This window comes from Oreochromis aureus, linkage group 23 (genome assembly GCF_013358895.1).
Source record: "Oreochromis aureus strain Israel breed Guangdong linkage group 23, ZZ_aureus, whole genome shotgun sequence".
Lineage (NCBI taxonomy): Eukaryota > Metazoa > Chordata > Actinopteri > Cichliformes > Cichlidae > Oreochromis > Oreochromis aureus.
The window spans coordinates 20,013,769-20,040,558 of record NC_052963.1 but is presented as its reverse complement, the minus strand read 5'-3'; the positions used below and the strand labels follow the sequence as shown (position 1 = coordinate 20,040,558).

General features: G+C 38.7%; 1 protein-coding gene, 1 long non-coding RNA gene and 1 other non-coding gene across 3 annotated transcripts; 1 reads left to right on the top strand and 2 right to left on the bottom strand.

Moving 5' to 3' along the window:
- Positions 1–321: 321 nt before the first annotated feature.
- LOC116317041 lies at positions 322–10,272 on the bottom strand. The gene is made up of 4 exons (XR_005610353.1): positions 10,133–10,272; positions 7,515–7,610; positions 4,480–4,518; positions 322–3,566 (listed from the first exon to the last, which is right to left on the bottom strand). It is a non-coding gene; the product is annotated as an uncharacterized LOC116317041 (long non-coding RNA).
- Positions 10,273–12,877: 2,605 nt separating this feature from the next.
- s100b (S100 calcium binding protein, beta (neural)) lies at positions 12,878–17,334 on the bottom strand. Its single transcript, XM_031735692.2, has 3 exons — positions 17,198–17,334; positions 16,194–16,350; positions 12,878–16,067 (listed from the first exon to the last, which is right to left on the bottom strand). The coding sequence occupies exons 1-3, from the start codon at positions 17,320–17,322 to the stop codon at positions 15,921–15,923; spliced, it is 429 nt and encodes a 142-aa protein (XP_031591552.1). The 5' UTR covers positions 17,323–17,334; the 3' UTR covers positions 12,878–15,920.
- Positions 17,335–21,876: 4,542 nt separating this feature from the next.
- Positions 21,877–21,949, top strand: trnar-ucg. Its single transcript has one exon. It is a non-coding gene; the product is annotated as a tRNA-Arg (tRNA).
- The last annotated feature ends 4,841 nt before the right edge of the window (positions 21,950–26,790 follow it).

Below are 26,790 nucleotides of genomic sequence, written 5' to 3'. Positions count from 1 at the left end.
CTTCAGTGAAAAGACTGCAACCTTAAGGTTTGGGTTAAACATAAACACAGTTTACTTAATGTATGGAAAATGTTTCCTATGTTTTGTTTGGAAAAATGCACATTTTTAGTAGATACTGTTGACAGGTTGCAGTCACGCATAAGCCCCAACACAGTACTCCAGTACAGTACTTTGTGTGAGTGTACTCGGACTTGATTTGTAATTTCTTTATCTTTAAAAAGAAAGAAAGAAAATGGGCTGAAGGTAAGGAGTGCAGTTTCACATTTCAGCCACCAGAGGGAGTTTATCTTCAGCACATTGACGCACCAGAAAGCAACAGTGTCACAAAGTATCAAGTTTATTAATGTACTTTTAGAAAACATCAGCAAATAAAAGAGATTTTACTAAAACAGGATAAAATCAATAAAGTTTGCTGGAGCAGAAAACTGGAGCTTTGATGATGGGAAAACAGACAGAAATGCACAACTCTGGGCTGGAAATTTACTCAGATTTTTTCCTCCCTGCTGATTCATAACTGTCACGTGTTAGTCAGACTCCAACCTGTAGTTAGTTGTTTATTACTTTGAGCTTAAAATATGACAACAACCACAATGGAAAATCACCAGCAGTAAGCACTCATGTAGATGTTTATCTTCGTCTGCTAGGCTCATTTGACCTCTCAGCTTCTTTGGCAGGATGATGCAAAAACTGCCTGACAACATAGAGACTCAAAACAGCTGTAAAAGTTTTAGAAATAAGAAGCTCGTGAAGAATGTGAGATCTGAGGCCAAATTCTTGAAACACTGAGAAAAACGACTCAGTACTCAGGAACAAAATGTTACCAACGCTAAAATAAAGGTTATTTAAATGTGTTGCCATTTATTTTGTGCGTCACTCACGAGAATTGTTAATAACATGGACTCAGCGAGTTGTTTCTGCAAGAGAATCTTTATGCTGGCCCCAAGGTGCACAACACAGCGAGAAAATGGAAAACACAAGATGTACACTGCTCTGCCAAGAAAGAAAAGTCTGCCTGGATTTAAGAGCTTTCCACTGGATTACTACTGCAGTCATTAATATATTTCTGCTGGCAAAAGCTTATTTAACGCTAACAGATGCTGTGAGAACTTCTTTCTTTTGTTAAACAACCATGTTGGAGGATGTATCAAGGGGATGCGGAGAAGATGTTACACTTTTTTTTAACATCGAAGGCCATTTCTGAAACTGCAAAAACTGGACAGTGATAAAAATCATGAAATGTAACCAGAGAAAAATCTTTAATGATCACGTAAATATTTAGTGAAATCAAATCATTAAAAAAGATGATAGTAGAGCTCATGGCAAAGTTTAATAACAAAGTTAAGCGTGCTTCCACAGGCAGTGTGAAGAGAAAATCAGGGGATTGCCATTAAAAGGCTGTACAGCCTTAAGGAAACCACCGATCAGTGAAGCTAACTGAGAAAAGAAAAGGACAGGGAGCAAGCAGACTGGGCTCAGGAGCAATGGAAAAAGGTCATGTTATCTGGCGAGCGCATATTTAGCCTGCTCCAGAGGGATGGGTGCTAGGGCTGTGCCATATTTACACTAGAGGCACAACACAGGCACGTCTCACAGTGAGAGAGGCCTCTGAGTAAAAAAGAAAGCTACTTCAACAACCACCAACAAAATACAGTACATTGCAAAATATGGAGGAAAGTTGAGGCAAAAAATACATGGTTGAAGACACGTGAGGAGCAGATGCTAGCAATCAAAAGGAAACAAAGTCAACCTAGCATGGCTGGCGCTAGCTCCACTCTATAAGATTGGAAGAGCTCCTGAAGATTTCCAAGCTTCAGTTATGTTAGCACTGTTAAGCTAATTATTTAAGCTATTTCCAAGCTATTTCCCTGCCTGGGCTACTTTTGTACCTAGGTCTGACTAAGGTTGTGGCACAGCATATAAGGCTACTATTGGACTATAATGCAACTGCAGCTTGGTGCTGGCACATTAGCTAATCAACCATCAGTAACAGTAGCTCAATGGAAAAGAAGGAAAATGCCCTTTGTTTTGCTTGCACTCATAAATGCTGCTGTCTGAGATCAAATGTTATTCAGACACAAATATCATTGTCACAAATGTCCTTTAAAAATTACATTTTGAGGTTATATTAATCATCAGTGGGATTAAGTAGCATGCCTAGTGCCAACAGTAGAGACCTGTGAGGGGAGTCTTATGATGTGAGGTTGGTTCAGTCGGTCAGGTCTACGTTTATCAATGATTTATGCTCAAACGGTGAGGCCAGCTGACTGCCTGAATGTGCTGAATGACCAGGTTCTGCCTGCCCTGATGGCGCAGGCATCTTCCCAGATGACAATGGCAACATTCATTGGGTTCAAATAGTGAAAGAGTGGTTCAAAGAGCATGAGACATCATTTTCACACATGTATTGGTCACAACAGAGTCCAGACCTTAACCCCATCTTTGAGATGTGTTGAACCCTTTATGCAGCCATGTGAGCGCACTCACGATCAATACACGGTCATGGAGAGAAATGAAGGCAAATCTGGAGGGAAATAAGTGTAGCAATGCACAAGCTTATCAAAAATGATGCCACAGCGATTGCATGCCTGCATCAAAGCTAAAGGTAGAGCAACAAAACATCAGAGTGTGTGACTCTTTTTGTTAGGGCCTTAAAAGATATATTATAGGTAATATATAAAACATCGTCAACAAAACATATACTCATATGAAACCTTGAAAAAACAAATGATATTCTGGAAAACAACATAAAAAAATGGAAAAACAATATTTTAGAAAAAATTTATTGCTTTTGAATAACTTTTCAGTTTTTTTAGTTTATGTTTTCGGCTGCTTTTAAAACTGTTTTTGTTCTTTTTGCAGTTTTTTCTGTTCTTTCTGTTTCATCTTTGCTCTCCTTTTTTATTGTAGTTGAGCTCATCTTGTTTTTTCTTTCATTACTTTATGTTTTGTGTTTTCTGCTTTATTTTTCTGTTTGGCACCTTGGGGCCACCATAAATTCAGGATACCACAGTCAGTCATAGCATGAAAATGCCTGCTTGTAATTTATGCAACGTCGCTGCATTAAAGTGGAGCTTTTAACGAGGGAACAATGTAAACACAGGTCTACCGAACACAAACCACATCTTAGTTTCTTTTGGTTGTTCACATTCCTGAGAAGGGCTCACATTTCAGACAGTTGTGCTTTGCTCACATTTAGTGGTGCCAAAGTGCAAAGTTGCTCAGTGCAATTTTTAAAATCGGCTACTTCTAAAAATGTTAAACTTCCCTTCTCACATCTTTGTTGTTTTATGCGTGCAACAAAGCTACAAAGCTCTCAAGTCTGCAACTTGAGTGACACTTTTGTCGCTATTTTCCATTTTCCCCCCTTTATTCCTCCTCTTTGGCTTTCAAAGGTTCCTCAGATTGAAGCGCTTCATCAGAGCCAACGGAGTCGCCGTCGCCGCTGTCGGCGTCCTCGTCTTTGTCCTCCTGCTCGTTGGTCACGTATTCGCCCTTATGTCTGGACAAGCACCACAAAAGCACGCCGATGACGCAGATCATTAACAACAGCACTACACTTACGATTCCTGTGAAGGCAGAGAGAAATATCATAGCAGAGCCCCCAAAGATGCATTTAAAGCATCACTTTCATTGCAGTTCAACATAGAATTCAATATCCTGCCTATAGAGTCTGCTGTGTCTCTATTTTTACTTTTCACTTATAAAGCAAAGTTCATGTATTTCATGAACTGATATCTCTAATGAACTGACATAAAAACCTGATATATATTATTAGCTGACATTCACATTTACTGAACATAATAATTATAACAAGAAAGAAAAACTAATAAGATAAAAACTTCTTTTAAAAATCCAAATGTAGAAACTTTAACACATTAAAGAATACTTCAATTTTATATCCCACTATTAGTAAAAACTTCATTAACTGAAACAAAAATTTCTGGAGAATACGTGACCTGTAAAAACGTTTCTTTTAACAAATTAGCACCAAATTTAATCAATTACTAAAATTATAGATTAAAGAGGTAATTACATTTTCACATATGTTCTTCTATTTCCTTATTTATCCCTTAGATTTAAGAATTTACTTTAAATAATCTACATCTACAGTTTAGTCTTTAAAATTTTCATTTTATATTTGAAGCTTATTACAGTAGCTTGCCTCCACCAGTGTGTGAATGTGAGAGTGAATGAATAGTGGAATTGTAAAGCGCTTTGGGTGCCTTGAAAAGCGGTATATGAAATCCAATCCATTATTATCATTATTATTATTATTATTATTATTATATTGGTTGATGATTATTTTATCACATTCCAGACTACATATGATTTGGTCGTTGGAAATAAGATTTGAAAATCTTTAATCCATACAGAACAAGTAAGTAAACAGAACATCTTTTTCATTCATGTTAACTGAAATAAAATTCAGCAGATTCACACTCATTGTTGAACATCATAAGAAAAGAAGTCACTTCTCACCACCAATCAAAGCGGCAAAATCTCCAGTGTCATAGGTTTCTGTAAAGACATGAAAATTAAGTCAAACTTGGGTGAAGTTTGATATCTAAATCAAATGATATACAGTAGAGGTTAAAAACAAACTTCTGTGTCAGATTCATCTTGGAGAAAAGCTCCAGGGGTCCTGATAAAAGTCAGTGACAAAGGCAAAGTGAAATTTTGAGTCATTCTCTCAATCTACAGCCTCCTCGCTCATGTACTGTCACAAGCAGCAGCTCACAATATTAAGTTATCTGGATGACACAAACAGCTGTTTGTGTTTACATTTTCCCTCAGCTCAGAGTCCAGCCATGTGTGGCATTCAAACAACGGCCGTCTATTTTAGAGCCTCAGTGTGTGTAGAAGCAACATGACTGCAAGGCCAAAAAGAAACGTTACACACCATATTTTAGGAAACAAGTGAGCAAAATCAAGAAATTTATATCAGTTTATGAGGTTTATGGTACCTAAAAGTTTCATATTTTAAGAAAACCAAAGCCAAATTTAAAGGATAATCATGATGAAATTTTAATGAGAAGTTGTTGTTTTAAGTTTGGTGATAATAAAAATTCTATTCTTTCACTTTTAACTTTCCAAAGATTTACCAAGAAAAAAAGCTTGCTGTAAGTTCCTAGAAAAGCATTTTAACTCATTAACAGCAATACAACTGTTGTGTATAGGTGGGTTTGTTCAGAAATAACTATTTTTTGCTGTTCATGTACACAAATAGCCACTTTTTTTCTTGTCACTATGCATAAATTTGTAACATATTTCAATAGGTAACAGTATCCGCTTCAAAAACTAACCTTTAATCGATTAACAATAATGCTTTTGAGGAACCTAATAAAAAGTAAAATTACTGTTCAGAAACACAAGCCAATATCTTAAGAACATAACTTTCAGATACTGTTGATCTGCTATAGATAGTTTTAAGAGCTGATATGTCTTTTCTTTTGTCCTCCACTTGTTTAGTTCCTCAAATTTTTTAAGGACACACTGCACACCATGCTGAGATATGCCAAGTTTTCAACTAAAGCTCTTTGGGAATCACCTTGTTGGTGCAAAAATATTATTTTATGTCTGTAACTGTGTTAACTTTGGTATTTAATAAATTAAATTAAAGAAATTTGAACAAATGATGTATTTTTGTGACAGGCTGCTAGTAACAAAGTGCCTAAAGATGCTATTTGAAATTCATTATTTGCTAAGTTGTCTGATATTTGTAGACACAACACTGGATCATCCCTTGAGTTAAGTGCCTTTTTTGTGCTTGAATGGTTCATAGGTCAGCGTTAAGTGGCTCAAACAAGCAATCATTCCTCTGAAAATGGTACAAGGACTGGGCTGAAAATGAGTGAAAAAGCAGCCAATATCCACAGAAAAAACTTCAGAAGGCCTAAAGATCTATTGCTCAAGAGGACTTTATAACATTACTGGAAATTCTGGCTCCTTGGAAGCAAAAATATAAAGAAATGTTTCTCAAGACTTTTGCACTGCAGGTTATTTTGCAATGACATGTTACAGTTTGTTTCTATTTGTAGGCTTCTGATTGGCCAGTGTTTCTGTATCGCCACCTGTTGCTTTGGCATCTTGACAGTGCTTAACATCATTTTTTGCATTTCACGTCGATAGACCTTTCAAACTGAAATTGAAAGATCAAAGTTTTTTGAAAGATACCTGTGTACATGATGACATAGACTTATTAACAGCAGAATACACCAATTTGTTGTTCATATGTGTTAAATCTGTATATCTGATGTGTCTAATACTAATAAAGTATTCTTGCATCATCTAAAAAGAAGCAGAGAAAAGTTTAACAACACTTGTCTGTTGCAGTTCAATATAAAAGTTATTTCTAGGCTGCGTTGGTCTCGCCAGGCCCTGCTGTGGAAACGAGGACTGGTATGAGCGTTTTAGGCCCTTATCTCCACAGCGACAGACCCCCCGAGGCGTCACGCTCGCTCCTTCCCATGCTCCACTCTGACATCGGGCTGATAAGACACTCCCTGCTAACGCACACTAACACCTCGGCTGGTTCACTGTGTTTGCAGGGTGTTTGTCCCACAAACTGGGTGTTGAATTTTAGTATCCTATCATCTAAATCTATTAAAAAAATGCTTATGCATGTGATAAGATTTTTGGTGCTGGTTTAAATTTGTCATTCAAGCAAAAATAATGGTGCAGTTACACAATTTATAAGGCAATTATTTTGTGACTAATAACTACTGGGGCAATCAGTTGCTTTTCCAGTGTCCCATTGAGTTCTGCACATGGACTCCAGCTCCAGATGGTAGTCTGTGCTGAGATCATGACCAATACAGATCCTAATGAAAAAAATCTTTGATAGGCATTAGTCACTGTGATTTTAGTGGTCTTCTTCGATAATCAGACATTGGACACAGACATGTACAGTGCTCATATACAGAATAGTCTTGAATCATCACATTTACAAATACACGATAATCTATACAGTACCTGACATTAAACTGAAAATAAAAAAATCAGCACTTTGTCATAACACTCTGGATCCTCCTGTAGGTCATCTTTGTCAACCGTGATAAATCAGTACGCCCACCAGTGCACAGGAGAAATAACAGCTGTAGCTAAACCGGCAAACTGCTCTTTCAAGATGTCAACAAATCCTCAAGACTGATGTGTAGCACAGATCAACTCTTTTTTATTGGTTTTTGATTTATTCATAAGAAAATAACTATACAAATGCGAATATTTTATTATAACTGTAATCCTGTGTAGCAGAATTAGATTAATATAAAATATAAATCAACTAATCTCTTTATGAACGCTGTTAAGATTTTGAATAAACACATATACAAACTTATCAAACAAATTAAAAGAATTTCAATAAAAGTCTACAAAAATATTTAAGCAGCAACAACAGACAGCAGATAGATGAGTGATGTTTCCCTGTGGTCTACTTGTGCTATATTCTTGTTTAATGAACAAATGTTATGGTGAAATAAAATAAAAGACAATTCACACATTTTCCAGGCACATACCCTTGGGTCCTATCTTGGTCACAAGGTCTGAAAAAGGAGAGGGGCTTGTTCCTGACAAAGGGGGCACCGTTGCGTGAGTGTTCATGCTGAAGTCACCTGTGAAGAAACAGCATGATTTATGAATAAAATTCTTCTTGCAGTTAAACTTAAGATAATTTAATTTAGAGCTAGTGCAGCTAATTTCCTACAAAGTTTCCTCTTAATTAGCTGCATTTTCGCTGTAAATATTTTAGTTATTTTACGCTGGACCATCTGCTGATGTAATCTCTCCAGCATGGCTCCGGCCTGGGGCCTCCTCACGTAGGACGTTCCCACTCTACTCTGAGCCCTTTATTAAAGACCGAGCTCCTCACTGTCTCTCTAAAGTTGATCCCAGCTACACTTTGGAGGAATCTCATTTCAGCTGCTTGTATGTGGGATCTCATTCTTTAGGTCACAACCCACAGCTCGTGATGATTGGTGATATGTTTTTACACTTTTATTGTGTTATTAATTCTCATTAAAATCTATTTATTTAGCTTTAAGCAACAAAGGCCACAGAAACTATTCTGTTAGGCTTAGGTGTTAAAAACTACTTGTTCAGGAGGTAAGGAGTAGTTTTAAAGTTTTGCTGACTGTCAAGAAAAAAAGGACATAAACATGGGTAAACATCATGGATACAGTTTATATGGCCCCCTGGACTGTGGCAGGCCTGTGGCTAATCCCTGGTCAATCCTTGCTGTGATCAGGGACTTAAGTTTATGCAGCCACAGCTGGTAAAATCCCAAGTTTAATGATGGTAAGCTGGTTTTAATGAGTATTGTATCAACCAGTCATATTAGTGATAATAGACGCTAATGCATTTACCGCTTCCTATATTTGTGCATTTTAATGTCTTGTCAGGGATTTAAATGCTCTGAACATTGACATAGATATGTGTTTCCAGCAAATATAAACTAGACATTGTTGAGACGAGCATGAGAGAAATGGCTACAGGCCTTACATAATACTTTGTTTTGCTTCCACCCACTGAGTCTGCCTCTAATGACACTTTACAGATGTGCACTTGTAATCAAGATCAAGTTTGAAGATGCAGTGCAGTCTGGGAACTTTTGTAAGTTGAGTAATCATTGGCCAGAACTTTGTGATGACGATGGACGTAGCAGCTGCTTAATGGACTGATACTTATGGAAAGGAGTGTTTTACTACCAACCCCATTCACCATCCAAACACCTTCATTCAGTACTTTATTCTGTGCTTTTCTAACTATCATGGGTACTCAAACACTCTGATAGATGCATTGGGAGGAACTGGGGGTTCGGTGTCTTGCTTAAGGACACTTTGACACACATGCTGTAGGAGCTTGGTATCCAATCACTGACTACCTGATGGATGGATGGATGGATGGATGGATGGATGGATGGATGGATGGATGGATGGATGGATGGATGGATGGATGGATGGATGGATGGATGGATGGATGGCCCACTCTACCTCCTGAGCCATGGCTGCCTCCTCAACGTTGATGAGTTTAGTATAATGATGATGATCAACAAATTTCTGTCTATTAAAAAAAGTGACTCAGGTTGTTGAATCAAGAGTTCAGGTTTAGAGATGCCTCAGCATCCTCTGAACGTGGGTATTGATTTTGTTGACTGCAAAGCCAATGACCAGTGTTCATCTGTTTTTGTTCAATTTACCTTGTGCTTGTTTGTTTCCCTGACACCAAAAAAGCAACATTGGTACCAGGTCAGACTTTCATTTACTAGCCTGACATCTTTACAGTCTTATCAGTGCACACATTAAGCTTGTCCCACCACAAACAACACCCTAACTTGGATCCTAACATATTGGAAACTCAATACACAAAGGTGCCTGAAATAATGTTCAGTTTTCATTTTATCCCATGACCTCATGTGAATCCTTGAGGCTTACGATCAGCAAATTTTTAAAGAAATTATTATGAAGAGCATATCCAGGAAATTAGCTGGAAACCCAAACCAACAGTTGTATTACCCTTCCTTTTAAAGTGATTAGTGTTAACTTATTGTATCTTGATCCCCCTCAGGAACTTTTTTCTCAGAGCCAGATTTGAATTCTCTGCCAGATGCTTTGTGTCTGCAAGCGAGAAATCCAGTCAGCATCTCCAATTGTGTCAGGGTTTTTCTGACCCCGTGAACATTTCATTTGCAAAATGCTCCATTTTAGCACATTTCACCACACAATAGAGCCTTTCAAGGGAAATCCAGTTTTTTCTGACTCATGAACTCGAGGTGTCGCACTAAAATGCATCCAAAGCATCGACGTTTGCCTCCGTAACAAGAGTCACGCTTCGGGTAAACAGCTGCAGAGCATTAAAGTGTAATGCACAAATATGACACTTTAATCACCAGGTTATTTGAGTTTAATGCTCTTTAAACATCCCTAACTGAGGTGACTAAGGTTTTTATTTGTTTCCACTAAAGCCGAACTTTAGTTTCACACATGCAACTTTTAAAATAAGTGAGAACAGATTGTTGACCACTGACTATAACCTGAAATCAAAGTGCCCAACAGTTTGTTTGCAGAGCAGCTCGTTCTGCTCAAAGCAACACAAAACCACAACAAGGATTTTGATATAAAGAGAAAAAGAAGCTCACCAGTTTCTGAGAGTCAGCAGGCAGCTCTTCTTACGCCGACAGAGTGTACGCTGGACAACACACACAATTCAAAACACACTGAAAAACACACAAACACACACACGGATGGGTGTGGTGTCAGTCCCCAGGGCCGAGATCTGTTCCCCCTCTGGCCAATAGCGGAGCTGGCTCCACCTCTCTGATCCTAAACAGCCTGCAGATGTCTGAGTGCATGCAGCTGACAACGCCTCTTGCATCATCTGTTAACACACAGAGGAGCACTTAAGTGTGTGTGTGTATCTGTGTTTGTGTTGTTTGGCCCTTGTGCATGTCCTGTGCTGAATAATCCTTACCTTCAGCCTGGTATTAATGTGAGCCGTCTTCTTTTAGACAAATAAAGATGGTTTCTTAACAAGAAAAGGGTGCACAGCCTCAGAAACAGGGCTAGAGTAAAAGTCCATGTACAATCTACGTGGAATGTCCTCCTTATAGCTAATTGATGGACCTGAAGGTACATTTACCTTTTCAAATGTGAAAAAGGTACCTGTATGTTCTAAATCTGTAATACAAGGGTGAATATTTGTATTCAGCCAGATAAAAGAATAAATGAGGTATTGATTTTACTTACTAGGTCCTGGTGACACTGTTTCTTAGCTTCTCATATTTCAAATTTTCATGGTTTGTCTTCATCTCTCATGTTAGTTTTTTGCCTTCCTGTTTTACTTTGAAAGTTAGTCTTGCTTTGGTTTGACTTCCTGCTTTTGTTCTTTTCCCTCCTTTGTGTATGTCAGGTTGTTTTGTTGCCTTCCTGTGTCCTTTACTTGTGGTCTTGTTTTGTACTTTTGGAGTTTGTCTTTCTTGGTTGCCTTCAGTTCTTATACTAAGCTATATATCTAGCACTTTTTTGTTGTATGTTTCATTTCATTTTTCTTTTGTGGAGTTTGCATGTTTTCCCTGTGCCTGCATGGACTTCCTCCCATAGTCCAAATACATGCATATTGAATTAATTATGGATTCAGAGCAGGAATTGATGGTTGTCTCCATCTGCACTGTAATAGACTTGCACAGCACACTTTCATCCTGCTGTGTCACATAATGCCACCAATGCTATTCAAGGTGTATAACTACCCCTGTCAATATTGACCATCAAAAAATCTTTGTTAGGAAGTTGAAGAAGTGGTGGAGTTAAAAGGCATTTCAGCCATTAGTACCTCTGACCTTCATTTATGTTCACTTGTTGGTTAGGTTCAGATACTAAAAAGTACTTGGTTATGTCTGTTTGGTATTACAATACACCATTAGACCAGAAATCTTGGACAATCTTGCCATCTTGCTAATGCCACAACCCAAAATCAAAAATGAGCCCCAATAGTGGCTGTTATGCTACAGTCACACTTGCAAAATCAGTTGCTGGGATAGCATGACCAATATTATCACTGATCACAATGAATTTGGGAACTTGTTGCCTTTGAAGTGGTTGCTTTGAAGACAACTACTAACAGTTAGTTGCCATCTTCAAAGAGACTTTGGTGTGCCAACACTGTATAAAATGAAGTCAGTCCGCTGTCAGTTTGTGATTGAATGGGGTCAAGTTGCCAATCGGTTTGTGGTAATGCAGCGATTAACTGTGATAAACTGGTTAAATCTGAACTCTGTCGCTGTCTGCATATACAGAAATTAACTACTTACATTTACAGTCCAGCCACAACCTCAAAAATCCGAAACAGAAATTCTTGCATAGTTTCTGCAGGACAGTTATTTAACTGCAACATGACATAGGCCTTCACAATTCTAATTTTTTTTTATTCGAATATACCCAGAATACAACCAGTTGGCAACCAAATCCCCTATTCCACCGTGTTTTTCTTGGTACCAAGGATGTTGCTATTCGATTTTTACTCTAGTAAGACAAAACGGCATCAGTCGATGTCTAGAGGATAATAAAGGGAATGATTACTTTGATGTATTTTTCTTTTAAGCTCACACTTGTGACAAATGAGTTTTGATGGCTGTTCTTGAAGGAGCACGTGCAGATCACCAGAATTTCTTGAACTGTTATAACTGTGAACCGCTAATCAAAAGAGGTTGTGGACTGCACCTGACTCTCCTTCATATTTGTATCTTATTTTATTATTTGAAGTATTTCCATTAAACTTTAAGAAATGTTGGAGTTGTTTAGTGATCCATCCATGTTCTGATGACCTGTCATGTACCTCATCTGACCGTAAATAGATGAGCCATTAAGAAAATGAATGGATGCTTTAAAAAACTGTCATAAAGATGAAACATGCTGATTAAGGTGCACTCTAAAGAGAACTATCCATTGATGCCACTTAATTTTTATGACTCACACTGAGTCATATTTGTGCTGCAAATGTGAAGTTACAGGAATAAAATACTAAACATTTCTGTGCCTCAGAAAAGACGAACCACTGGACCGTTTAGTGTATTTATTTAAATTTCACTATGTTTTAGTTCAGTATTGGTCTTAATAAGTCTTAAAAAAGCTTCTTACATTTCCTTAAAAAAAAAACGTCTTCTAAAAAAATGTGCTAAAAGGACAAACTGAACTTCAGTTGGTCCTGAATTGCCTCTTTGCTAAACAGGAAAGACCTGCAGGCCAGGGACGTTTGAAACACTAAAAGAGCACTGTTAAACTAAACGGCTACAGCTATTTTGTTGTCAGGGCTCTCTGAATACTTTTTTGTTATTGTCACCGTGCTCACTTTGGCGTAACACAGATATTCTAGGAGTAAAACCACAGAGAAAAACAACATATGAGACCTTTAATGGTTGAGCAACTCTGCAGAACTGCTATGTAAATATTATTGCAGTGCGTCTCTGAATTCTTCTGACAGCCACCCAAGATAAGAATAAACAGCCTTCTTTGTCCCCTCGCTACAGAAATATTGACTGACTCAGTCACAAACTGACCATTTAATTAAATTCATATCACCGACGTCCAAACAACCCAACATTCAACATTTCATGATGCATATCAGACAAACTCTTCTGTTGCACTGTTTAACTGATCATTTCTACATCTATAATGATTTAGATTTGCTTCTTATACTGAATACATGTAAACCTACAGAGAGCTACAGCAACTACAAGCTAACATTTAAAGTCAGTTAAAAGTAATTTTAATTACTTGCCTGCCAGCAATACGTATTAGTCATTTTAACCATTTTGACCTCGATGTAATTTTTACCAAAACATCAAATAAACGTAAATGTAAATAAAATGTAAAACATGGAAAATCTACAGTTTTATTAAACACTCAAACTATTGAAAGAGGCAATGTGACGTCTAAATTGAAACTCACAAGCCCTTTTTAATGTCTTTATGAGCCAATTAAAAGTTGAGTTTTAACATTTGATAGCCGTTTAGACCTTTAAGAAGGATAGATTGTTTGAATTTGATTAACTTAATAGCCATTTTTCAGATTTAGAGATTTTGAGAGCAAATGAATAAAATAAGAATTTGACGGAAAACTACCAGCATTTTTTTTCTAACAAGAAAAAACAAATCGACAATATCAGGGGTTTAGCAAAGTAGCAGCTACAGTAGCACAAAGCACCAAAAAAAAATCTTTGCATTGCCAATCAAATAAGATTTAAGGCTCCTACTGTCTTTGTGAGCATGTTTGATGGTATACACAGTTTCATAAATGAAATCGTTTTAAGAATATGCTTAATGTTGATTAGCATTTCAGCAACTTTCTCAGGATTTAGTGGCAACTGATGACTTTTGACCGAATAAACTCATTAAAGTGTCTCCAAAAGATGACTATAGCAACTTTAGACAAACCTAAAATTTACTTTTAAAATTTGATAGTCATTTTTTAATTCCTTTTAACTTGCCAGCCACTTTATCAGTTTAGAGGCTTTTTCAAATTTTAAAAATGTAAGGGATGATTCAGAAGACAAATGTTAAAAGAACAAGACTATAAAATCCTTTTTAGGTGCTTTTCAACACCTGTGAAGTCTCTAATTAATTTGAGTTTAACATCGGAGGAGCTAGAAGATTTTAAATTCTTTAGCCAAACTGAAGCTTTTACAAGCCAATGTAATTTTTTTTTTGTGTGCTTAAATTGTCGCATTCAGTATTTGATATTTTATATTTATCTCCAAATCACTATGTTGCGAATTTTAACAAGCCCACAAACCAATTACAAAATATGATAGTATGTAAGATTAAAACAAACCAATAGTGTCCTTCAGATTGTTGATTGATTCCTATTGCTACGAAACTTTTTCAGTTTCAGCGCCTTATTCAATTTTCAGGAATGGATTGAGCTCGGCAAACAAATCCCAAACCTATCTGCTGTTTAGGTGCTTTTAATATGAAGCCCAACTTACCAGGTACTTTTTCCCCAACTGCTATACGGTTAAAGTTAACAAACGAGGTGTTAGAATAGCTCATACTCATAAGCCATTTTAAAAACTTTTACTAGCTAACTTTTCCCCCCCTCATGCCTCACTTCCCACTTTTAAAGTTTCAATATCTGCAATATTTTTCCCCTTTACACGATTATTTGACTCCTAAAATAGCTGAGTTAGCTAACTGTAAGTCAACTTTCTCAATTTAGTGACTATCCAGAATCTCACATGCAAAATCTTAAACGACTGTTAGTGTCTTAGTAACTGACTAGCCCACAATGCAAACTGCAAACATTTTCAAAATGTGATATTCAGATAGATTTTTTAAACCATGGATGCATTCTTGTGGCTGCTAGACTGAACTGACTTATTAGTTACTTTCTTAGTTTAGTATTCTCTAAAGATTTTTAAGATTCATCGCTGTCCGAACAAAGCTAATCACTAGCTATTCAGGTGCTTTTAATATAAAGCTCAGCTTACAATATATATTTCCAAAATATGATACTGTGAAGTACTGAGCTGCAAGCCACTATCAAAATGAAGCCCTTCAGACAGTTTGTAGTTTGAAAAAGTTCTTTTAAAAGCCATATTGAAGAACTTTGTGTTTGTCATCATTTGTCTGACATACTATTTATACTACTACTAAAGTAACCAAATACTGCTATTTATTTAATGCCCCTAATGATCAATTTCGGTTTAACAAAGGACCCACAAGTCATTTTGAAACTTTTACTAGCAAGTTAGTTAATTTATTATATGACATCAAACCTTAAAGTTGCTTTCAATATTTGATAGTCAAATAACTGCCTAAAGGGGGCGCTTTAGTTAGTTATTTGACTCCTAAAGCGGTTAACTTGATATGGTCATTCAGGGTTTTACATGCAAAGTCCCAAACTGACGGTTGTGGCTGTAAGATTGATTTAATAGTCCACGATGTAGGAAATAAACAACTTTTATAATTTCACTGCTAGAACGGCAGCCGAATGTAGCAGCCATTCTCCAAAACCTGTAACATATACAAAGCCTTTACTTATACAAAGTGATGGGAAATGATAAAGAGTACAGGAATAAAAGTGTAACATGTATTGATTGGTAAATGGTTGGCTTTGGTGGCCAAACATATAGTGAAACACTTTTAAGATTTGATCTGCTTGAGCTACTTTAGTTCCTGCTTTTGTACCAATCTTTGCCGCCATTTTGAAGACTTTACATGCCATCTAGAAATTAAAACACAAACGAGGCTGATTTCAGACACTAGACTGGAGCTTTTTACCAGCCACCAGCCATGTAATGGTGGCTGGTGGCTGGGTTGTGTTTCCTCCACCCTGCGCTGCTGTGAGGGCATCGACAGTTTGTGCGTTGCTAGGCTTCTGCTTCTTTATAATGTACTGTGGCTCCGCTTTGTCTTCCCGCCCGCTGCCACCTCCTTAGTCATGCTCGTCCTTGAAGAACTCGTGGCAACAGACGGTAACTACGGAGATGAATGTCATGAACTCCTGAAAGTTGCACTCGGCGTCGCCGTCGGTGTCCAGGCTGTCCATCAGGCTGTCCAGCGCAGCCTGGTCGTTAACATGCTGCAGGGAGGGAGGACGGGTTCAGCTCGGGACAACAAAACTCCAAACTGGTGCTTAACAGTTTATATCATATTCTTTTAAATCTCACAATATATATATGTATATTTTACAAATTTCCCATCTCACCGCCATCAGATCTGGGAGCTCGTCATGAAGCAGGTCCTTCAGCTCGCTCTTCTTCAGTTTATGTTTGTCTCCTTCTCTCTCCGAATACTTCTGAAACACAGCGAGGATGGTGGCCATCGAGGTCTCCAGGTCAGTCATTGTCACCTGTCTGTTTAACCTTGAAAAGTAAAGTAAATAAAAGCGTTAATCTTAAGATCATTTTGGGAGATTCAAAGAAAGTTAAATCACTTTTATTTATCTTTTTTGAAATTATATTTTTGAAATTCAATCAAAATATGAAGTCGCTGAATTATTTTCTAATATATTCTGATGAACTTAAAAGTATTGATTTATGATTCCTGAAAAAAACATGAGTAAAAGTACTTAAATAACACTAATTCACATAATACCCAGGGTTGTTCTTTTTAGCATTTCTAGAATTTGGGAGTGGACCACATTTATTGACATGTGGAAAGTACAAGGATTGGCTCTGTATGACTTTATTTGACATCTTTTTTTCTGGCCATTTAGCAAAGAAAGGCGGCCATTATGCTTGAGTAAATGGACCACAGTTAAAGCCTGTGTAGGTCCTCAGTTGCCCAGGTTCATGGTAGCCTTAAGCGCTTGAAATCAAGGCAGATGAACTTCATTTTTGGGTTGTGTGAATCAAAAAGAAGTCAACTTGCCTTCATTTTAAGCCCTTAACTCAACCATAGTTAACAAAACCACTTTTTTTACTCCCATGCTGATGATTTTCCTCTGCAGTTATAAAATAATCCGATTCCATAATTAACTGACAGACTTAAATTAATTAGTTTTACCAGCATTACAGAGCAAAAAATGCCCCGCTTTAGTCTTAAATGCCAGGTAGTATTGATACAGTAATGAGTCCTTCTTGATTTTGCTGCCTTAAATGCAGATTTTCTTTTTGTGTTTAACAAGTCCTTGAAAAAAGTCATGAAACTTAGTAGAAATAGCTTTTGTCTCTTTGCTACGACATAAAATACAAAAAAACAAAGACTTACTGTTGTGCGAGTGCAGGCAGAAGTCCAGAGAGTAGAGGCTGAGGATGGGCTGCAGTTTTTATACTGGACCAGTATGTGGGTGGGGGTGTGAAGAGGTGCAGGTCTGAGGTCAGCCAGCCTGTCATTCAAAGTGCTGACCAATCCCAAGTGTCCACCTCTCCTCACTCCACTGCAGCCCTGCAGTAACCAGCACTGACTCTGCAAACTTTAAAATAAGAGAGCAGATTAATTTCGTGGCCTATTTTCATGACTTCTTATGTCGTCACTCAGTAATCTCCACACTGCCCTTCTGTATGTCCTCCTTGTCTGAGGTCTTCCTCTTTTTTTCATACTGTACCTGACAACTCAGTCTTCAACTTCCTTTGTCCAGTAGATCCACTATCCCTCCTCTAACATGTCCAAACCATCGCAGCCTTGCCTCTCTAACTTTGTGTCCAAACTGCTCAACCTGAGCTGTCCCTCTGATGTACTCGTTTCTAATCCTGTCCATCCTGGTCACTCCCACTTAAATATTAACATTTCCTGTTTTTTTCCAGTGCCACTATCTCAAAGCCATGAATCATAGCTGTTCTCACTATCTTGTACACTTTGCCTTTCACTGTCGCTGCAAACCTTCTGCCTCAAATCATCGCTGACACTCGTCGCCACCCACTCCAACCTGCACGCGCTCTCTTCTGCACTGTCTGTTGTTTTGGATGGTTGAGGTATTTAAAGTCATCCATGTGCACTACCTCTGCTCCTTTCGGCTTTCCCTTTACATGATTAAACTTTTCATCGATCTTCTCTTCAGAGCATACCTCCACCTCTCCAAGATCACTTCAACCTGCTTCGACCCTTTGACTACAGATCGCAGTGTCATCTGTAAACTTCAATGCATATGCCATTTATACAGCATTACCACCTGATTGAAGATGCAAAATGTCTTGCCTTTTCCCTGTGACCTTGGCGTTATCTCAGGAATATAGTGTGGTGTTAATAACGCCAAGGTCATGGGTTCAATTCCTATACTGGCCATAAAATGGATAATTGCAAAGCCTGTATCATACTTACGGGGGGATCGTGGCTCAAGAGTTGGGAGTTTGCCTTGTAATTGGAAGGTTGCCGGTTCGAGCCCCGGCTTGGACAGTCTCTGTCATTGTGTCCTTGGGCAAGACACTTCACCCGTTGCCTACTGGTGGTGGTCAGAGGGCCTGGTGGCGCCAGTGTCCGGCTGCCTCGCCTCTGTCAGTGCGCCCCAGGATGGCTGTGGCTACAACGTAGCTTGTCATCACCAGTGTGTGAATGGATGGATGACTGGTTGTGTAAAGCGCTTTGGGGTCCTTAGGGACTAGTAAAGCGCTATACAAATACTTACCATTTAGCGCAACAGGCATTATACTTAGGTTTTGCATATTCATTGTCAGATATCTTGATGCATTCTCAATCATCCAGGTAACTAAATCCCAAATAGTTGATTCCGTTCATCTGGACGCAGCCTTTTCATCCAAGTGACTTCTTTAGTCAACTAAAGAAGCCTCAAAATGCCAGAAACCAACAAGTGACAAATTTATTTAGTCAACTAAAGAAGTCACTCGGATAAGTGGCAAAGGAACATTTCTCCCACTGAAAATGTCAGATAATGATTTCACCACCAGCACAGATGTGGTGGAGAGTTTCTGACTCTAATTAGCTGAGATGAAGACTGGCTGACAGCTAGGAGCTACACCCAGTGTTATGGCTCAACAGTCAACTTTAAGCCTTGACAGAATTCAAATGAACAAGTAATAAAATTTAATTCACCTCTCATTAACTTGTCATGAAACTCAGTCACTGAATACTGTTTGGTGGAGAATAAAACTGCTTCAAGCTTGGTACATGGCAGCCGGTTAGCTCAGCTGGTTAACTCCAAGGTCCAAACCTCATACTGGCAAGTGAGAAGGAAGAACATGTGGTATTGTGCGGTTAAGTGTATATCCAAGAAGTTTGTGCTTCAGTTTTGGTGAGTGAAAGTAGCCCATCGCTTAGCACTAATTTGTTAATTACTTTGCTAGCTAAGCTTGCTAGAGTTTGCTGATAATGTAGCACTCTATCTTCTAAACATGGCAACTCTGGCTCCAAACAAAACAGCATGGCAGTGGCTAGAAAACTGTTAAAGCCTCAAAATGCCAGAAACCAACAGGTGACATCTCTGTGACCTGGTCCAGTCCTGGTGTTTATATGTGTTTAAATGGTTAAACACACAAAAACCTTTAATTATTTGAGTTATTAATATGACATGTTGGTTAAACCGAGGAGCGTAAAACTGAAATTTATTTACCAAACACCTCAGGACTAATTAAGATTAACTGAGATAAACAGACAAAGTGCCAAACCTCTCCCTCTGTGGCCCTCTCTCTGTTCATAATGGCTCGTATAGCATCCATCTATGTTCTCCTTTCTGCCTCTTTTCGCTGTGTTTGGGCATCTGCTGGGTGACAAAGGCCTGTTTCACAGGAAGCGGCTGGCTGTGCATGTTAATGAAGACGCTCTTTTCACTGCTTAAGTTGGCCAGACGTGTGCCCTCTGCAGCCCAATGAGGGCTCACAAACAGCACATCTGCTCCAGCCAAATAAGCTGAAGTTGATGCTGAAGTCTCGGTGCCAACATTTTACCCCTAAATGCTATAAACAAACATTTCAGGGGTGTACAGAAAACAAATAATTAGTCAGCATCTACACTTTCAGTGCATTGATTTTGGATGTTCAGCCAGGTGGGACTTATTTATTATTGCCTGGTAATAAATAAGGTTTAATACCACAGCTTAGAGTATCTCCATGTCACCTAATGGACAGGGCATTTGACTTCAGTTCAAAAGTCTGATGGTTTATGTCCCTTTGTGGTTGATGCAAAATGATTCTGTTCACACAGGCATACAGATCAGTTTGTCTCTAGGCAGAGGGTGCTGGGGTTGGGAAGCTGTTAGCTATATTCAAGGCTGAGATTTCTGTTTTCTTTACAAATAAAATAACCAAAAACTAATTTGTTTTTTAATGATGACTTCAGTTCAAGTGGGGACAAATGCTAGACAAACCCACCACTTTCCAGGTGGTTCAGCTAAAACATAAAACAAAAACCAAAAAAACAAAAACCTCCGATACAGTTTTTTTTGAAGGAGAAACTGTCTGCTGAGCAAGGAATGGCAGATTGATTTTGGATGTTGTCAGGTAGGACTATGCCCCATTATAAATAAGGTGCAGCTGAACTGTGTGAGCATATGGCTTAATGGAGAAGGTGTCTGGCCAGGGGACTTTAAAGTCAACTTTTGACGCCCTTTGTGGTACTTCAAAATGACCTGGTGATTCTGGCATCTTCCATATTTGGTCAAGTTAGAAAAAAATCTGTTTTTCTCACTGCATGTTTGGGCTGGATAATTCAGATGGTTAGAGCCTGGTGCTACTAATGCCAACGTAATGGGCATGGGCTCAAGCCACATACTGGCCACTTATGATTAAGGCTGTTAGAGATAACATAATTGCCTTACCCATATGGAAAAGATATATATAAATCTTATAAAGTTTGTATCTGTCTTGTGTTAAACTTGTATGAAAAGCATAGAAGAGTGAAAACAGATATAAGATCCCTTGAAAAATTATATAAATGAAACTTGTATGTTTTGGATACTTACAATATATGAAAGTAATGAGAAAGTGGCTACTTTCATGAGTAAATCATATAAGCCTTATATGATTCACTATATGAAGTAGGCCACATCTTATGCAAGTCTTTTATAAGTTTTTACTATTTCTTTTCCATATGGGTAATGATAACATAGTTATCGTATTAAGTCTTACTAGGTTGACTACCTTACCACTCCTGCTCAGTTTTCAGCCCCAACATCTTCTTCTCTCCAGAGCATAACTTGACCTCAACCATTCAATTAAAGTTTACAAATAAAACAACACAAATCTAAATAGTTCTCGAGTAATGCCCATTGGTTTCGAGATTGACTTGGATCTCTCTGCAGATTCTTCATTTGCATGCAACCAAACATGACCGGTCAGTATCAGCAATCACTAGCACTTTGGCTTTTGAGTCCTAAGCAGAAACCAGAAAGCTTACAGTAGCAGCAACTTTGTCCAGAGCCTACATATGACAATAAAGTTAGCATTTGAATCTTGACTCTTGCATATTTTTTCATTGCAGTTGTAGAAAACTAGTCAATCTTACTCTTTCAGTGATGAGGATGTGCACATCCTGGACAGGGCGGAACGCTGGTTTGAGCGGGGATTCAACGAGGGAATGTACATGTAAAGGACAAAGGGTACATCTTTCACCATATTATAATGCTGTGATTGCAGCCATTCCCCACTCTTTGTGAATGCTACTTATAACCATTGACCAGTGGTAGTGCCATTTTGCATATTAAGGGCAATGAAACTGAACTCACAGCCCATTGTCTGTCAGTGGTACTAGTTTTGGCCATTATGCCAATGTACTGTTTATAAGGTTGGGGAAACCTGCAGTCAGCTAAGACTGAAGAAGTCATTTGCATCAGTGACGAAACATTGTGTTTACATGAACTGCATCAGCTTTCTCGGATTTCCTCACCACGATGACTGAGAATGCATGAAGACTTTTAATTGGCTTGAAAGGCACCAATAGCATAAGGATACAGTGGACAGGTTCAGTTTAATGGGATAATTGTGGCTAACACTGTGCATGACCACGTGGCCTAATGGACAAGGCGTCTGACTTCGGATCAGAAGACTGAGGGTTCGAGTCCCTCCGTGGTTGCATCAATTGCTTTCCTCTTACATAAAGATGTTCAGGTTGGTTAGAAGCCACAGTAGGCTTAGGGCTCATGGTTTTAATTGGCATTTACAGTGATTACTTCGTAGTGAGGGCACATATTTGATCACCTGCAATTGAAAACACCATCCCTTTTCCCTTTGGGCTTTGCTGTCATGGTGGTGTGTCCATTGGGGTCACCATTGTTGTTACACTCCACCGGTGCCCACTACATTTGCGACAATTCCTCCCTGAGGAGCTGCTGTCTTGCCTGCTGTTATGCTCATGCGTTTGTCTTGTTATTGGTGGGTCTGCTGCTTCTTTGTTCTCCTGATGGTACTTTACCACCCCTGTAGGGTTCTTCTGCTTTTTTCAGCTGACTGACAGCTCCGTATCCACTATTCCTCTGCCCATGTCCAAACCATGCCAACTTCAGCACCCATCAAAGTGTGAAGAAAAATTTAAAAATAATTAAAAGAGGTTAAGAATAGAACGAAGGTAGCAACAAGCATTAAACTAACTAACAAACAAGCATTAACTAGTAGAGAAGGCGAGGTTAAATAAATAGGTTTTTAACCACGATTTGAAGGATTGAATGGAATCGGACTCACGGATGGCAATAGGGAGGTTATTCCACAGATCAGGTGCAGCTAAGGCAAACAAGCGGTCACCTCTAGTCTTCAGCCGGGATCTCGGCTGTACCAAAAGTGACTGGGAAGATGATCTTAGTGCTGTAGCAGGGGTGTATAATCTAAGTAGTTCAATGAGGTAACTTGGCGCTAAATAATAATAATAATAATTCTAAAGGTGAGCAGCAGGACTTTGAATTGAATACGATACTTAACAGGAAGCCAATGCAGGTCGGCAAGGACAGGGGTAATAGAGGCACACCGCCCGGTACCAGTAAGGAGACGAGCCGCCGCGTTCTGAACAATTTGCAGTCTATGGAGAAGAGTAGAGTTAAGACCAAAGTAAACGGAGTTGCAATAATCCAACCTAGATGTCACGAAGGTGTGGATAAGCTTTTCCAGGTCCCTGTGCGGGACATAATGTCTGGCCTTGCAAATAAGACGCAACTGATGAAAGCAAGATTTGACAACAGTAGACACTTGTTTGTCGAATTTAAAAGAGCTATCCAGTAACACACCCAGGTCACTAACAGTGTCGGTAAGAAACTGGCAAAGGAACCAAAGGCGTCACGGTGTTGGCCACGAGGGATATTACTGTCAAACACGAGGATTTCAGTTTTCCTGTCATTTAAGATAAGAGAGTTACCTGAGAGCCAATCTTTGACCTCACGCATACACTCACGAAAACATTGCAAAGACACAATCAAGCTTATCTAAATCTGAATTTTTGCTGTGTGTCACTGGGCCAGTTAGCTCAGGTGGTTAGAGCATGGTGCTAAAAGACCAAGGTCATGGGATCAACCCCCATACTGGCAATAAGGTAGTTAAGTTGACACCAACTTAATTGCCTTAAGTTAAAATTAACTTATGACAATGTCTACAACCCACTTGCTTAACTGTAACGACCTAAAGCATTTTATTTCTCTACATGATAAGTTTTGACTCTTTCCTCGACGTAAAAGTGCTGCCTTTTATTAATTGACTGCCCGCCCTGCAGGTTTTCAGGCCAGTTAGCTCAGATGGTTAGCGAATGGTGTCCAAAAGACTAAGTTCATGGGTTCACCTCAAATACTGGCAATAACTTAACTGCCTTAGTGATAAAGTAGTTAAGTTAGCATGAAATTAACCATATTGATGATGGCTTAAGTTAGCTGTACCTGTTGTGCTCACTCTGCTTTTCCCTGCCATGTCTCCCAAACACTGTGAAGAATTTCCAATCTTGTCCATCTCTTCAACTCCATCACCTTCAGCTCTTCCTCTTGTCTCTTCTATAAGTTGTTTTAGATAGTTGATGCAAGGTATTTAAATTGATCTACTTTCACCTTTCCACCTCTCTCTCATTCACAAAGATGTATTCTTTCTTGCTTGTATTCACATTCATTCCTCTCTTCTCCTTACCAGGATCACTGAGAATGCATGAAGACCTTTTGGTTATTTAATTGGTTTACAAATAAAATAACAAAAACTTTGTTGATTCTTGAGGCCTACATAGTTGTTGAGTGTAATGTGGGGGAAAAAAGCATCCCCACTAGGCATACTGGCTGGTTAGCTCAAATGCTTGGTGCTAATAGCATTAAGGTCATAGGTTCAACCCCCATACTAGCCACTTATAATTACAGCTGTTGGTGGTAATTGCTTTAATATTAAGATAGCTCAATCTTATTAAGTTGACTGCTTTACTAGTCTTGCTCAGTCTGCTTTCATTGCCCTGCCAACATGAAATGCTTCTGATAGCTGTGACAAATTTCATTAATTGTATCAGGTCACGATTCTAATAACCAAAGCAGGTTTTCGGATCAGCACTGGATGCGTCTTTGCAAGCATCTTTACCAATCAGCTAATTTGAGACCTTGGCAATCTGCCAGCAAAGCAAGCAATCACAAGGAGGTTTTCACCTAAACAACCCGTCTCTAGGCCTGTGTGAATGGTGCCTAAGTGCTAAATAGTGATGTCCCTGGGTGTGGTGTGCTCGATTAAGGAAAATAGGGAGGCAGTCAAGAACAAGGTGTACAGCTGGAAGGACGTCGAGCCGAGCATCAGGCTGAAGCAATTACTGGATTTTAAATTGATTCCCATATAAATTTCTACAAGGACAAACATGATTTCTCAGTTTCAACAATCAATTGCATTTTGATGTTTTAGTGCCTTTTCTCACGCGTGTTTTAGAATGGCTACAAAAATTCATATTTTAAGCGGTTTTGTCGTAAGCCAGTTGGCTGAGATGGTTAAGGCTTGGTGCTAATCACATCAATGTCATGGGTTCAAACCCCATCCTGGCTATAAGGAGAAGTAAGTTCCGGTCGAGATCATAAGGGCTGAACTCTCCTCCTTATTATTCTATGTTGCTTCGTTAGCAAACTGTTTCCAAAAAGTGTATGTCATGCATGTTGTCTAATTAGCTAGAATTTCACTCATTAAAACTCCAGCACTTTGGTTAAATCCTGCTTCATGAACGCCTACACATCCACAGCTCACTGTAAGGCGAAAATGAGGCAACTTGTTCTGCCAAAGCTGTGAGTCACTTATCAGGCTAACACAACATTGTGTGTTCCCTTATCCTATTCCTACATGTCTTCATATCAAGATCATTTCTTTTACCACTAAGTGAGAAGCGTTTGTATTCAAGGCTAGTCAGTGTGAAGTGCTTAGTGTAATGCTGGAAAACATGATATATTTTAATACCATCCCATGGTGTCTCATCCAGTTCATCCAGATCTCGTTTCCACAACAGATCTCGTTGGTATCTTCCTTCTCAACACTTTTAAGGCTGTCATACATCAATACAGTGCTTTTCCTTTCCACTCACACCGCTGTTCTGGCTATATACCCTGTACATAACCATTTTATATTGTCTAATATTATACTGTTATCTTACTTTGCAAAATCAGCTGCTGTGATTGTGCTCAAAGGTAGATTGGGAAACCCTGGGTTAACTTATTAATTTGATAACCACCTTCGTGTGACCACCTGTCCTGATTGCCAATGTCAGGGTAAGGGAATCTGAAGCTGCATATAAAAACTCGCTTAAAAATATTTTTAGTTAAGTTTTAGATTCTTAAAGTTATTTCAGCCTCATATGCATTCAAATATTCACATTTTCTCCAAGATCCAGCTGGAACAGACATTTTTCAGATTTACAGCATAGTCAATAATCGATCATTGGTCAGTGTTCTGTGTCTAAAGCTAATTCTTATTAAAATAATGATTGCTTCAGTAACATACAGTAAATGTTTGCAGTGCAGGGAAAACTGTCCACAGAGTTGCAGTGTTAGAAATATAAACACTATCATTTTTATTCTAAGCTGATAAGAAACTACTTGTTATTAATTTAATGCTAACTTAACTGCCTTACGGCTGAGGTAGTTAAGTTGTTGCCAGTATGGGGGTTGACCGCTTCATCAGTACTATGCTCTAACCATGTGAGCTAACTGGCCCACAGAAGCATATGCATTAAAGTAGATTAATTTTCCCACCATTGCACTTGTGACTGCAAGTTACCTGTGGTCTCCCAATCTAGCCATGACTGTGTTCAGATGAAAGGGGTGGTGCTGATGGTGTCTGAGCAGTTACAAATATGAATACGTGTGTTTGCAGCATAAAACTATAATATTAGAAATACACAAAGAGGTTACACATAGTACACTATGAGAGCAGAAGGTTCAACAGCAAACCATAGTCTTGAGTAGGTTAGGTCTGCAGCACACATTACTACGGCGATTATATTGCTGGATGAAGGTAACCAACCTTTTAGTACTGAAAACCTTGCCTTGTGGTGCATATTCCTGCTGCTACATCTTTTTATAGTAATTAGTTAAAAGATCAGTTCAATCATCTAGACTAGAAATCTAAAACCTCTAAATGGCTCCAAGTTGTCTAGGCGTCTGCGTTTGGATCTGGTGGTTGAGGGTTTAAGTCCCATCATGTGCAACTAGTCTTGGTCTCCAGGTTAAACTGTGGGATTGCCTCTTGAGAGAAGCTGTTTGCTAAAAACATCTCTTTTGCTCAGCAATATATAAATCTTCTGTTAAGAATTTTGTTCTTGAACATTACGTGATTTCTTGCATGCAACCAACTGTGATTGGTCCATAGCACTCAGACTCAAGTGAAAACCACAAAGCTTATGGTACCAACAGGCTTGTCCCAGGCTTTCATATCTTCATATCAAGGTCATAATTTCATTGCATTCCAGCAATGATCTCTGCAAAAATTGCTTACCTG

Excerpts from the sequence above, each read along its gene's own strand:
- s100b (XM_031735692.2), bottom strand. The coding sequence starts at position 17,322 with ATGACAGGCTGGCTGACCTCAGACCTGCACCTCTTCACACCCCCACCC. Across the intron at positions 16,351-17,197 it reads CTGCCTGCACTCGCACAACA|GTTAAACAGACAGGTGACAA; the intron begins GTAAGTCTTTGT and ends TTACTTTTCAAG. Across the intron at positions 16,068-16,193 it reads AGCTCCCAGATCTGATGGCG|CATGTTAACGACCAGGCTGC; the intron begins GTGAGATGGGAA and ends CCCTCCCTGCAG.